The sequence below is a fragment of the Caenorhabditis briggsae genome (genome assembly GCF_000004555.2).
Source record: "Caenorhabditis briggsae complete genome, chrV, whole genome shotgun sequence".
NCBI classification, from domain to species: Eukaryota; Metazoa; Nematoda; class Chromadorea; order Rhabditida; family Rhabditidae; genus Caenorhabditis; species Caenorhabditis briggsae.
In genome coordinates this window covers 8,876,984-8,889,746 of record NC_013488.2, presented here as the reverse complement: position 1 = coordinate 8,889,746, position 12,763 = coordinate 8,876,984, and the positions used below count along the sequence as shown (strand labels likewise).

Sequence of the window (12,763 nt, the reverse complement as noted above, 5' to 3'; positions counted from 1 at the left end):
CAATCAAAGGGAGCTTGTTTTTTTTTGAAATTTTTCGAAAGAAAAATTCATATTTTCTTCGGTTTTTTGCAACATTTTAAACCTTTCTAGGTTTTTCAGCTATTTTTGATAATTCTTTATTAATTGTTAAGATTCTTTGGTCTGAAATTTGATTGAGCGGTGTTCGCGAAGATTACTGTAGATTACTGTAAAAAACTTGTCTCCTTTTGCAGTTTTTTTAAAAGTTAAAGTTAAAACATCTTTTTTGTCTGCATTTTGACGTGATTGTGTTTGTAAAAAACTGCAAGAGGAAAAAAGTTTTCTACAGTAATCTACAGTAATCTTTGCGAACAGCCTTTCGTCAAATATCAGACGAAAAATGCGAAAAAATCGAAAAAGAATTTTCAAAAATAGCTGGAAAACCTAAAAAGGTCTAAAACTTTTACCAAAAAATCAAGAAAAAAAAAGAAATTTTGAAGCGATTTTTCCAATTTTATCAAAATTTTTAAGTGTTTCTTTGATTTTATGTGGATCTACATAACTCTTCTTATTACAGGGGGCTTCTATTAGAGGGAGCTTTCTATTAAATGAGCCCTTCTAATACAGGTTTTCAGATAACATTTTTTCGAAAACTGTTTTTTGTTCTTTTCAGTTTTTGTGCCAGAAGTCAACATTGCTTTCATCTTGCATTAAAAAAATACAAAAATGTGTTTTTAATAACAAAAAACATGCCCTCATTTTTGTTATTGGTATTCATATGTTCCCTCTACCCACTCAACTTTCAAATCCAAATATCAAACAGAAACTATACACAACTTTTTTTTCCTCAAATCAAAAATTGCGCCAAGATGAATCACGATGTTGTTTTTTGGGTTTTTTTCAATAACTTGGATGACTCAATCAGAACAATACTTTTCAGTTATAAAAAATCCTCCGGTAGGTTTTTTCTTCCGTTTTCTTCTCATTTCTTCTTTGAGATTGTCAGTTGTTTCTTTCTGTTAAAACCTCAGACAGTGTTGCGAAAACCAATTTTTCTGAAAAATCTCGAAAATCAGACCATTTTTCGTACAATGATCTCTCTTCGCACAGTGATAAAACCTGACGTGTAGACGTCCTGACCATCAAACCGATTATGAACTAATTTCCACTAATCCGACAGTTTCCTGTTTCTGTTCTCTCGCTTTTTTGTGCTCTCAGCTAACCATTCTTTTTTGACGTGTCCTATGCACACTTCCTCTCTAGAATTTGGGACTGGAGCCGCTACGTTTACTGAAGATATACTTTTTTCTGATCAGGAGACAATAGAAATCTAAAATTTTAGAGACCAACAGAAGATGGTTCGAAACAAAGTAGCACCGATGGAGGAAGGATCAAAACTTCAGCAATTCCAACCACCTCCTCCGTATTCAGTGGATTCTCCTGAAAATCGTCCATACTCTCTGGACTCTCCGGAAAATCGAGCAGCGCCATCGAACTCTCAATCAACGACTGCATCAACTCCAGAATTTCAAGGATGTTGGACAATTGTTGTTGTTTCTATTCTTTTCATCATCAACCTTCTCAATTATATGGATCGTTATACGATTGCAGGTTAGTTCAGAAGAAAGAACCGACTACGGGACATTTCGCCACCGGACACAGTAATGCAACCAAGTTGATAGGTTTCAGACTACAAACATAACTTTTGGATTTTCAAGTATGATTTTTTTTCTGACAGCACACAACTTGAAATTCAAAGCTTTAAAAAATGCATTCGAAAATTAAAATTTGCAACTTTCTGAATTTCAGAATTTTTTCAATAAGAGAACTTTACAATTGTCTTTGTAGTCTGAAAACTATTCGTTTGTACTATCACGGTGGCGAAATGTCCCGGAGCCGAAATTTTTGGTGCTCTAAACATGCCGAAACATGAAAGATGCCGAACGGAATGCTCTGATAAGACCGAATAGTTTTGTTTTTGTTTTATCAAGCACGTGCTGGACGGGTTTTTTTTGAGGTCGGACTGCTTTGAAAATGATGTTTTAGGTTTTCTGTATAAAACCTACTAGAGCCATAAGTTTGAAAATAAAATACAAATTTTACAGGAGTGTTGGATGATGTCCAAAAATACTACAATATCAGTGATGCATGGGCAGGGCTCATTCAAACGACATTCATGGTTTTCTTCATTATTTTCTCACCAATTTGCGGATTTCTTGGAGATCGATACAACAGAAAATGGATCTTCGTTGTTGGAATTGCCATTTGGGTTTCTGCAGTTTTTGCATCCACTTTTATTCCAAGTGATGTGAGAATCCGATTCAGAATCTTATGAATACTGTTTGTTTTTCAGAAATTTTGGTTGTTCCTCTTGTTCCGTGGAATCGTTGGAATCGGTGAAGCATCTTATGCTATCATCTCTCCAACTGTGATTGCTGATATGTTCACTGGTGTCCTCCGCTCCAGAATGCTTATGGTTTTCTATTTTGCTATTCCATTTGGTTGTGGTCTTGGATTTGTGGTCGGTTCAGCAGTTGACAGTTGGACAGGACAATGGCAATGGGGAGTTCGAGTGACTGGAGTTCTTGGGATCATTTGTCTTGGGCTCATCATCTTCTTCGTTAGAGAACCGGAACGTGGAAAAGCTGAACGCGAAAAGGGAGAGATCGCAGCATCAACAGAAGCAACGAGCTATTGGGATGATATCAAGGATCTACTGTCAAAGTAAGTTTTCAATCATGTTGATTGCAGTTAACTATAATCATTTTAGTGCAACATACGTGACTAGCAGTCTTGGTTACACTGCGACTGTCTTCATGGTAGGAACACTTGCCTGGTGGGCACCAATCACCATCCAATATGCTGAAGCTTCTCGTAAAAATGTCACAGATATCAGTAAATCTGAAAAAGCCCAAATTAATTTGGTATTTGGAGCCATCACTTGTGTTGGTGGAGTCCTTGGTGTCGCCATGGGAACTGTTATCTCAAATGTTAGTTTCATATTTAAATTTTTGTTTTCTCATATTTTATTTTCAGATGTGGTCCCGAGGTGTTGGTCCTTTCAAGTGTATACAAACAGTCAGGGCTGATGCTCTTGTATGTGCTATTGGAGCAGCAATTTGCATTCCAACTCTGATTCTCGCTATTCAAAATATTGAGAACAATATGGGATTTGCATGGGTTATGCTTTTCATTTGCATCGTAGCCAGTAGTTTCAATTGGGCAACCAATGTGGATCTTTTATTGGTTAGTCCCGTTTCATAAGGATTTTATATAGTATCTTTCTTCAGAGTGTCGTAGTTCCTCAAAGAAGAAGTTCTGCATCTTCTTGGCAAATTTTAATATCTCACATGTTTGGAGACGCGTCTGGTCCATATATTCTGGGATTGATCTCTGATGCGATTCGAGGAGATGATAATACATCGCAAGGACATTACAAATCACTTGTCACATCTTTCTGGCTCTGTGTTGGAACTCTTGTACTTTCAGTGATTTTATTCGGAATTTCAGCAGTGACTATCACGAGAGATAAGCAAAGATTCAATGATATTATGCGTAAGTTATGATCCTTATTTTTTTTGCAAACATTTCTATTTCAGTTGCTCAAGCTAGTCCAGATGAAAGTTCATCAACTGGATCGGTGCCAGAACCTACAAAAACAGATGATGATGGTTCACACGTACAACATATGTAGTCCTCTTTTTGTGTTGTTCATTTACTGGTTATTGTTGCTCAAAAATTCCATTCATTTCATTTTTTCTCACTTTTGTTTGCGGGTCTTCTCTCATTTTTTTGTGTAATTTTTTTCTTAATATGTCCCCCAATTCCATTCAATTCATTCGCATAAATTTGCGTTCTCTAACTCTCTTTTTTTTTGGCTTTTTGTACATTGTGCAGATTCACAATCAGATCGATGCCTGCTATTGACGTAGTTGTCAAAGGGTTTCGACTCATTTTTCCGAAAAATGAGAATGTTTTTGTGCTATTCGCTTTTCTTTGGAGCTTATTTGTAGCCACTAGACAAACTACAGAGGAAATACAGAAGATTTGGGAGAAAAGTAAGTTTTGAGAAACTCAATTCCAAAATACGGGTTCTGTTACTTCAGATGTAATCAATGTTTGCAAAATTATCAGACTTATCTCTATTCCTCTTTTTCATCGATACCCAGTAGATTGGCTCTTTATTTTCACGACTTCTTCGATTTTCATCTTTGTCTTACGAAGTTGATTCCTCATACTTATAAATTCAAGGTTGATTAAAATTTTAGATAAGACATTCATCGGAGTTACACTCTCGGCTGTGCTCCACACAGTTCTGTACTTCCTTTTACTAGGATTGAGCCCATTGACTTATTGGAACCTCGGAAAACAATTTGTGAACCTTCTGATTTGGCCAGATGATCCTCGACAACTTGCTTTTGAAATTGGCATGACTTTTGCAGTTGGCATAATGACTGTTCACTTTCTAGTTCATTTTGGAGAGATAATACTTGAACTTGTCATAATTGGTATGCAATAATTGTAGTTTTCAAAGAGTACAATATTTTCAGACTGGATTCTTGTAGCAACTCTGATCCACCCTATCATTCTCATCTATCTATTTCCCGATCATCTGAATCTTCTGTTCATCGGAATTGGATATTCAGCTTTTCTTTTGTCGATGAAGTATCAGTGGGAACAAATGAATCAAACTGTCAGAGTATCTCTATTTTTTTTTTATAAAACTCTTAACTACATAGGCTATGCTGGTTTTCGAAAAATAAATATGATATCATGTTCTAGAATTTAAATTTTTATTAATTAAAAAAATAAACACGTTTATTTAGCTAAACTTATATATATATTCAATCATCATCCTCACGCTTGATATCGGCGGTTCCTCCACTGTTTCTGACAATGTCATCATACCGTAAATAAGTTCTCCTTTCGGCCGTTGATGGTCCTGGACGCACACAATCAGCATAACGGAGCCGATGGAATCGGGTGGCATAAGTAGGAGGATCTCTAAAACATATTTCCTATTTTTTTTATTTTCTTTTCCGATTTGATACCGATAATGAAGAATCCATTTCTCGAAAATACCTTCAAAGCATGCTTCTGTATCAGAATTCAGGAGAAGAACCTGGAATTCCAACCTTTCTTTTTAATTCTCAAGTTCAATTTGCTTACCCAATTCACACACCAAGATTGGCTCAAACTGAATCCTGGCCACCAGAATAGACCCATGTTAACGATATCAGATTGCTTGAAAAATATCTTAAAATGGTCCCGAGAGCCTTGCTCAAAGTCGTTTCTTCCGGGATTATCGAGATGAAACGTTTCAGAATCATGTCCTGATTCGTAGAAGATTTTCAGATAAGCAGCTGCATCAGTACCGGCTCCATCTTTATCGCATGTTTCGATTACCACATCCCAGAGACGACCATCGTCTGAAATTTCAGTTTAAATCATCTTATATATCCCTACGCAGAGCTCACACTTACGATGTACTACAGTCTCATTAGTAGGAGCAAACTGACAAAGTACAATAGTAACCAAAAACGAATATATTAAAACCGAGTCGAACATTTTCGGGATCGTTTCAAACAACTCTCTTAGAAAAGAGTGAGAAAAACGAGAGAGGTTTTCTGTTCTCGATTTTTCTTTTTCTTAAAGAAGAAAAGCTCATCGGCAGTTGAAATGATCGATTGGTTCGATTGATGGATGGGAGCAATCATATGCTGCTCCCACACAATCCATTGCAAAAAAACACATCAACGGGTTGAGTTGAGAGTCCAAGAGATTTGAACGGGGCACTTTGATGCTGGTACAAGGTTGACTTTTTTCTCACAACTGTTGTCCGATGTCTTTAGGAATCATCAGCAAGAGTACCAAGGTTTTTATTGTATCTAAGCTGTCTTATGAAATGCATGTTGACAGAAAGTCAAAACAAATTCGTTTCGAATTTAAAAACTTTCAAAAAACCGAAACATTTGCTATGAAAGTCATTGATATTCACCCCAATCACTTACAGGGTGCGCTTTAATTACGGACAGAAATTGAAACGAGTCTAACATACACAAAAGTTGATGAAAACATGTAAACTATGAAAACTTTGTGATAAATAATTTCAGAAGCACAAAGCTTATAATAATGCAAAAGTTTTTAAATCCACTTCGTTTCACTCCGACAACAGTCTTCAGAGGCTCCGGAAGTAAAGCAACGACGGCACGTAGGTAGTTTCTGTCTATTTGTGCCCATATCCTCGGAAGGGTGGTCTCCAAATATATGGAAATTTGTTAATTTTTTGAGGAAACTGTCTGGATCTAATATGCTAAAACAGATCCTGGTAGGAACATGCCCGAAGACGTGTGAATAGCGGGCTATGATCAAATTTTTGGTTGGAAGTGGAAAGTTGCAACTCTGCTAGCTGTAAACTTTGTCATAAGTTTGTCAGGGTTTGGTCGGCTTCAGTAGCGGTCTTATCTGGAATCTGAACAATCTCTAACAAGAAGTTTTAGGCTATTCCCGAGAAGACCTAGGAAGTCAGAATCACACTCAAACATTTTTCATCAGGTGATGCACTTTCCTTTGAGTGCGTCATAGGATTTCTTTTCTTTTAGAAACCCTGGATCCCATCGTCTGAACACTTGAAACAATCGACACAAACAACCCAACACTCGACCAACAAAATGACAACCGAAGGTATTTTGCTGATAAGCAGAAGCAGATTCAGCACGCATTGGTCTTCATTCTCTTCTAATATTCTTATTTATCAGCATTACCTTAATACCATTTATTGCTCTTTTTATTATCATTTTTATCTGAAACAACTTCCTTCTTTTCTCTTTCAGTTGTCACATTTTCTAGTTTTTTTTTCGAACACCTTTTTTTTCTTCTGTGAGATAATTTTTAAACAGTTGAACGCCAACTAGTTTTTCCATGTCACAACAAATCAATGTTATGAAGAAAGAAGATGAAACAGTTTCCCTGAATTTTAATAACTTCTTCCTATCAGTTTTCCCGGTTGTTGATACTTTAAAAGAGCTCCTCCTTCGGTAGTTGTCATCTACTCTTTTTTTGCAAAAGTTTCACTTCCTTTTCCAAGGTTTCGTTCCAAAATTTTATTCTCATTTTTCCCATTGAATATCTTTTGAACGGCATAAAAACAGAGTAGAAACAGTACTGTTCACTATTTTCAAAACAAGATTTTTTGTTTAGGACAATTGGTCGGATGGAAAATAGGTTTCGGTTGACGACCCAGACCAAGTATAAAACCAACTTCCTCTATATTTTATTTTTACAATGGAAAAATATACGACGCCTGAAAATGAGTATCGGGTAGGTTATAGTTTTTGAATGTTTCCCAATTTTTGTTCTTTTTTATTTTAGGTTTATACAGAACGATGGTTTATACTACTGGCAACCACTGTCCTAATTTTTACTAATATTATGGTTAGTTGATATCTCCAAATAACGGTGGTTTACGGTCATCCCAAAATGAAAATTTCGGATTACTGTATTTTCAGCAATGGGTGAGTTTCTCCGCTCAAATCGATCAAACCAACATGTTCTTCTGTGGTCCAGATGGGTTTCATGATTGCTCAGCAGCGTTTTTATCAAATCAGATCTATCAGGTAACAATCTTGAACTACCCTAAAACCAGGGATGTTCGCAAAGAACTTTTCTGATTTTTTCGGAAAATCGAGAATTCCGATTTCGAACCTTTCGGAATTTTCGGAATTTTTCGAAATTCAAAAAATTGTAGAAATTGTAGAAAAAATTGTAGAAAAAAATGTAGAAATTTGTTTTTTCCATCACAAAAACGCCTGAAAATAGGTGAAAAATTGACAAAAAGATTTTGAAAACGAAAAAAATTAGAAGTAATTCCGTCCGCAAGCCATTTTTTCATACCGTAGAGCTTCGGAAATATTCCGACCGGAATTTCATTTTTTTTTCGGAATTTCAAATTCCGTTCTGAGCATCCCTGCCATAAAACCTGTAATAGAAGGGTATTCACACGGTCGTGTTTGAGCTCAATTATCTCAATGAAAAATTGCCTCAAAGTTAAAAGTTAGGAGCTTTTCTATCACAAGTTTTACGGTACCTATTTCTAATCATTCCAGATAGTTGCTGTCATTGTAAGTATAATTGGAATGTACTTTGCAACAGTTTTCGGAACACTACCTACAGTAATCCGTCATTTTTTCAAACTCTCAGAAATTCCTAGTTATTCAGCTTCGCCTTGCCGCTATTTTCAATATTTTCGGAGCACTGATCCGCTTGGTTTCATCTCTTCCTAGCCTACAAAACTTCTATTGGAGACAATTTTTGATGATTCTTGGAACGAGCGTTGCGGCGGCTGCTCAGATGTACTTTGTGGTTTTTTCGAAAATCGCAGAAAGTTGGTTCTTTCCAAGACACAGAGCATCGGCAAATGTAGCCTGTTCGAATAGTTTGGAGTTAGGTGTTGTGTTGGGAACTCTTCTACCATCAGTTATCATTCCAGCGTCTTTCACAAATAGTATCGTTTCGTCTTGGAACTTCTTTTATCTGGTAATCAAGACTCTAAAACCAATGGAACCATCTTCTTTAGGACGCAATTGTCGCAGCAGCATGTTTGGTTCCTTTATTTCTCCTGTTCGTTCTTTGCCGTCGCTCTGTCCCAAGAACTCCACCATCTGCAAGTTCCCAACATGAAGTGAATGGTCCAGTGACACGTGGAATCTTGAAGTGTTTGAAGTAAGTCTTCGAAGAATTCAAAATAGGCTTATAACCAATCCAATAGCTCTCAGGGATCGTCAATTTCTCGTTCAAATTATCGTCTATTCAATAAATTTTGCGATCGCCAACGGTATTATTTACACTTCAAACGTCTTCAATTACAGGGGATATAATTTGAAAGGGTTGGTTGAAAACGCGTTTGATTCATGAATAGGTATTTCTACAGTTACCCAATTGCGATTGCCACTCTGGTATGCATGTTCTCTGCCTACTTTGTTGGGATCATTGCTGACAAGACAAGAAAATTCAAAACGATTGCTTTGATAAATGCTCTTGTTTGTGCAGTTTGTGTTGTCGCTCTTCGACTGGTTGGTTGAAATTCAAAAAAAAGAACTGAATTATAATTTTACAGTATTTGATCAAAGTCTATTCCGGATGGTACGATTCAGTCATTGTGTGCACATTGCTAAGCATCATCAGTCAGTTTTATTTCAAATTCCCAGTTATAAAATTATATTTTAGTGTCTTGCTGTGCTATTCACACTCCTATTGGAAATGAAATGGGAGTGGAAACCACGTATCCGGTTCAGGAATCAATTTCTACTGGAGTGTTGAACACTTTTGGACAAGCTTGGTTGTTCTGTTTGTACTTTGTCATGTATGCTCTCCAAGATTCGAATTGGGTTTACACAAATAGTGGGAAAGGTGGAAGTTGGGAATGTGAGTTTGTACATGATTTTCAGAACGTCACTATTAGTTTTCAGTGGCACTCGATTTCTGGGCATTCATGTCGATTTTGAACTTCGTTGTGGCGCTTTTCTTCCTCAGACCTCGATACAACAGGTTACAGATGGAAGAGGAAGCGAAAAGAACTGAAGAAGCAATACGAGAGTCTGTTAGTACTATATGCAAGTACTGAACGTTTCTTATTCACAATGATAAAAGACAATGAAAAGTATTCAGAAGTATGTGGTAATGAGAAAAAGAAAAGGGAAAAAATGAAACTGTGATATGGGAAAAATTGTTGGTAAAGTATTGGCGACTAGTTGGTGTGCATCTGACAATCATGGTGCAGAAAAATGGGGGTGAATTGAGCCTATAGTACATAGAAAATATATACGATCTGAGAAAAAGTACAACATGCTATAGAAATGCAAAATATAAATAAAAAAATCCGCAAAGGTTAGGAACATGATTCAGCGAAGAGGCTCAGCGCATCTCGATGTCCGATACGACTGTTCGAGCGGTTACCACTGGTTCCTCTTTTTCCAGAGCCAGTTTAGCGTTTTCGAGTTCCAACCGACGATACCTGAAAGCCAAAACAACTTATGATATCATCCCATATTGTAGGCTCACCTCGGTTTCAGGAAGAATAAAGACAGTACAACCGAAACTAGTGATAATGCGCAAGTCACATCGAGAGCAACTGAAACTTATTAATGTTTATAGAAAAACATATTTTAAAACTAACATTTCCAAGATTGCTGATAGAAAAGTCTCAAACTTTCTGTGTAGGTTTGCACGAAAGGAATTATGAACATGAACAAGGAACCGAATATGACAAGAACTCCAGATGACGTGGCTTCCATTACTGGAAACGTAGTCTCGACGCCGAGTTCAACTCCGATGGGGAATTGTGGTATCGAGAAAGCACCGAGACAGCCACACAGAATGTACACGATAATTGAGTCGAGGGGACCAGTTTTAGGCTTGTTTAGGAACTGGAAACGTTTTATAAATGGCTAGAGTTGACCTCTGAGGACTCACAAATCTCAAAATGATAACAGAGCAAGAAAATCCGACAGTACAGACTCTGATGATTTCCTGCAAAAGAATATTCCTTCGAAATTCTCTGATGAATCCTTTTCAAACCTTGAACTTGCGTGTTTTGTCAGCAATATGCCCGGCGAGCAGTGAAGTCATCGTACCAACGACAGCGCACACTGCGGTTGGATAGCTGGAATAAAAAAAATGTGGAATATAAATGAATCATTCATGTTTTCAAAGATTTCGCCAAGTTCTCCGTACCCAGCCATATTGTAGCCCTGATCTTTGAGAGGTCCATCAAGGAAAATCATCAAGCTCCAAAGAAGGGAAAACGCGAACGCGAAGAGTGTCATTTGGATGAAAAACTGCAGATTCCTGTAAAAAGCATTCAATTGAAATTACCATGATAGTTCTCTTACATGATACACTGAAGAATAGATTTCACAAAACCGATATTGTTCTGATGAGCAGCTGAAGAAGCGGAAGGTGGTGTTGGTGGTAGTTTTGAGCGAACGAAAAGGGCTAGAATGAATGGGAAAAATGCGAGAAACTCCATTCCGAGAGTCTGAAATATTATAAACTGTGAAAAAATCATCTGATAATTACGAACAAATGAGAAGAACATCCAACTGTTTGGGTTTCCATGGGTGTAATTTTTGAATAGAACCGAAGGAACAATAGTGCCAAGTGCAACGCCAGCCGGATTTGCTGAAATCTTGATTGTTTGTTTTGTTTTTCGAAAACTCCGTACCGACAAAAGAGAGAACATTAGCGATGGCTCTCTGGTCTCCTGGAAACCAACACTCGGCAATTTTTGATGGCAGAACCAGGAAAAATGCTTGCGCAGAAGCAGCGATGAATGATCCAGCGTGCAGAAGTGTTTCTCGAACTAAATGGGATTCTATGAATGGAATTGAGGCAATCATACGAATCGAAGCGCCAATAACATTGAGACTCGTTCCAAGTAACCCCTGAAAATTCTATTGTTTCATTTTTAGCACGACATTTGAAATATACCGCTGTTTTTATTCCTTTATTGTCAGTTATGTACATTCCTCCAAATCCAGTGAACACTGCGACGAACTAAAGATGTGTCGTTTGATATTTAACAAATTGGTTTCTCCAAAAAATAACCTGAAAAATCTGGTTCGTAACAAGGGAAACATCCATACTTCCGTTTGCAGGCCGTCCTCGATAATACATTTGCACTTCATCTGATAACGAACTGAAACTTATCCATTGCTGAAAGAACATTAATTTATTAATTCAGTTGATGCAGACACTGACCATTGATTCGATAACGCGAGAAAGCAGCAAACCGCAAGAACAAGCCATCTTGCCGGGTAAACCTGTGAATCAGCAAAATATTTTTAGAATATATCTCTCAGAGCACTGACTTTGTACACAATACTGGTATCTGCTACTATTCCATTCCCTGCTGTCTCTTTGTCGGCTGCGACTGTTTCTTTGTTGAGCACCGATCCCATCAACAGCTGCAAAACGAAAATATAAGGAGAACGTCTTTCATATGACAATATTCAAAAAATTCAGAATCAGTGCCGACGATCTCCATTCCGCCGACAAGTGCGGCAACGCCTCTTCGCTCCCTTTCATCATTTTTTTTCAATTAGTTTCATATTTTATCATTTTTCATCCTGTCAGTCATGTCATTGAACGAACGAAACAAAAAGGCGTCAAAGGAACCGAGAACCATGTACAATTGTCGTCTAGGAAAATTCCTTCTTATTCATATCTTCCTTTTTCACCTCTTCCGCTTTCTTTTTTATGCAAAAAGGCGAACCTTGTCAAAGTGCGGTGTTCTGGATGCGTTCACTGCGTTTAAATGGTTTACAAGAGATATAAAAAGGGCTGTTTGTTTTCATCAAACACAATTAAAATCGGAATTGACGATTTTACGAGCAGAACTTATTGAAATGTTCTTCAAAGAAAAAGATTGCCGTTTACTGTAGTTTAAAGGAGCATGCATCGTTATGTGAAAGTCTCACAGCGCTACAGTACTTACTTTTCTGCAAAGTTTAGGCCGAAGAAAAACTTCTGAAGAATCTAAAGCTGTAGAAACAAAAAAAGTAAACATGGTAAATTATTAAAAAGAACGAAAGCTCTAAAATTTGAGAAGCTGAACAGAACTGGAAAATAAAAATTTTTATTGTGCGATTTTTCATCGATGAAACCAACTGCAGGTGAGAAACGGGGAAACATTGAATAGAAAAAGGATGCCACCACATTAACCTAATCCAATGTGTAGTTGCCAAAAAAAATTGAAAACAGTTCTTTGGCAAAATTTTCAATTAATTTAATTCATGAATGTTCGGAA

The 12,763-nt window shown here is 37.1% G+C and overlaps 4 protein-coding genes across 4 annotated transcripts; 2 read left to right on the top strand and 2 right to left on the bottom strand.

Annotated features, from left to right (window-relative positions):
* Positions 1-1,313: 1,313 nt before the first annotated feature.
* On the top strand, positions 1,314-3,652 carry CBG23385 (the record flags this gene model as incomplete). Its single annotated transcript, XM_002636626.2, has 7 exons — positions 1,314-1,569; positions 2,064-2,266; positions 2,312-2,682; positions 2,729-2,948; positions 2,995-3,204; positions 3,249-3,513; positions 3,558-3,652. 7 exons carry the CDS (start codon positions 1,314-1,316, stop codon positions 3,650-3,652), a joined length of 1,620 nt encoding a protein of 539 aa, XP_002636672.2.
* A 1,150-nt stretch (positions 3,653-4,802) lies between these two features.
* Positions 4,803-5,526, bottom strand: CBG23386 (the record flags this gene model as incomplete). The annotated part of the gene is made up of 4 exons (XM_045237438.1): positions 4,803-4,962; positions 5,010-5,080; positions 5,128-5,387; positions 5,442-5,526. 4 exons carry the CDS (start codon positions 5,524-5,526, stop codon positions 4,803-4,805), a joined length of 576 nt encoding a protein of 191 aa, XP_045097761.1.
* Positions 5,527-7,242: 1,716 nt separating this feature from the next.
* CBG23387 lies at positions 7,243-9,580 on the top strand (the record flags this gene model as incomplete). The annotated part of the gene is made up of 9 exons (XM_045237437.1): positions 7,243-7,278; positions 7,330-7,392; positions 7,467-7,574; positions 8,064-8,166; positions 8,534-8,591; positions 8,888-9,029; positions 9,074-9,140; positions 9,184-9,381; positions 9,426-9,580. The coding sequence occupies 9 exons, from the start codon at positions 7,243-7,245 to the stop codon at positions 9,578-9,580; spliced, it is 930 nt and encodes a 309-aa protein (XP_045097760.1).
* Positions 9,581-9,870: 290 nt separating this feature from the next.
* On the bottom strand, positions 9,871-11,915 carry CBG23388 (the record flags this gene model as incomplete). Its single annotated transcript, XM_045237436.1, has 11 exons — positions 9,871-9,970; positions 10,018-10,087; positions 10,133-10,382; positions 10,429-10,485; positions 10,534-10,618; positions 10,690-10,803; positions 10,848-11,136; positions 11,180-11,399; positions 11,446-11,511; positions 11,563-11,670; positions 11,826-11,915. The coding sequence occupies 11 exons, from the start codon at positions 11,913-11,915 to the stop codon at positions 9,871-9,873; spliced, it is 1,449 nt and encodes a 482-aa protein (XP_045097759.1).
* Between the last annotated feature and the right edge of the window lie 848 nt (positions 11,916-12,763).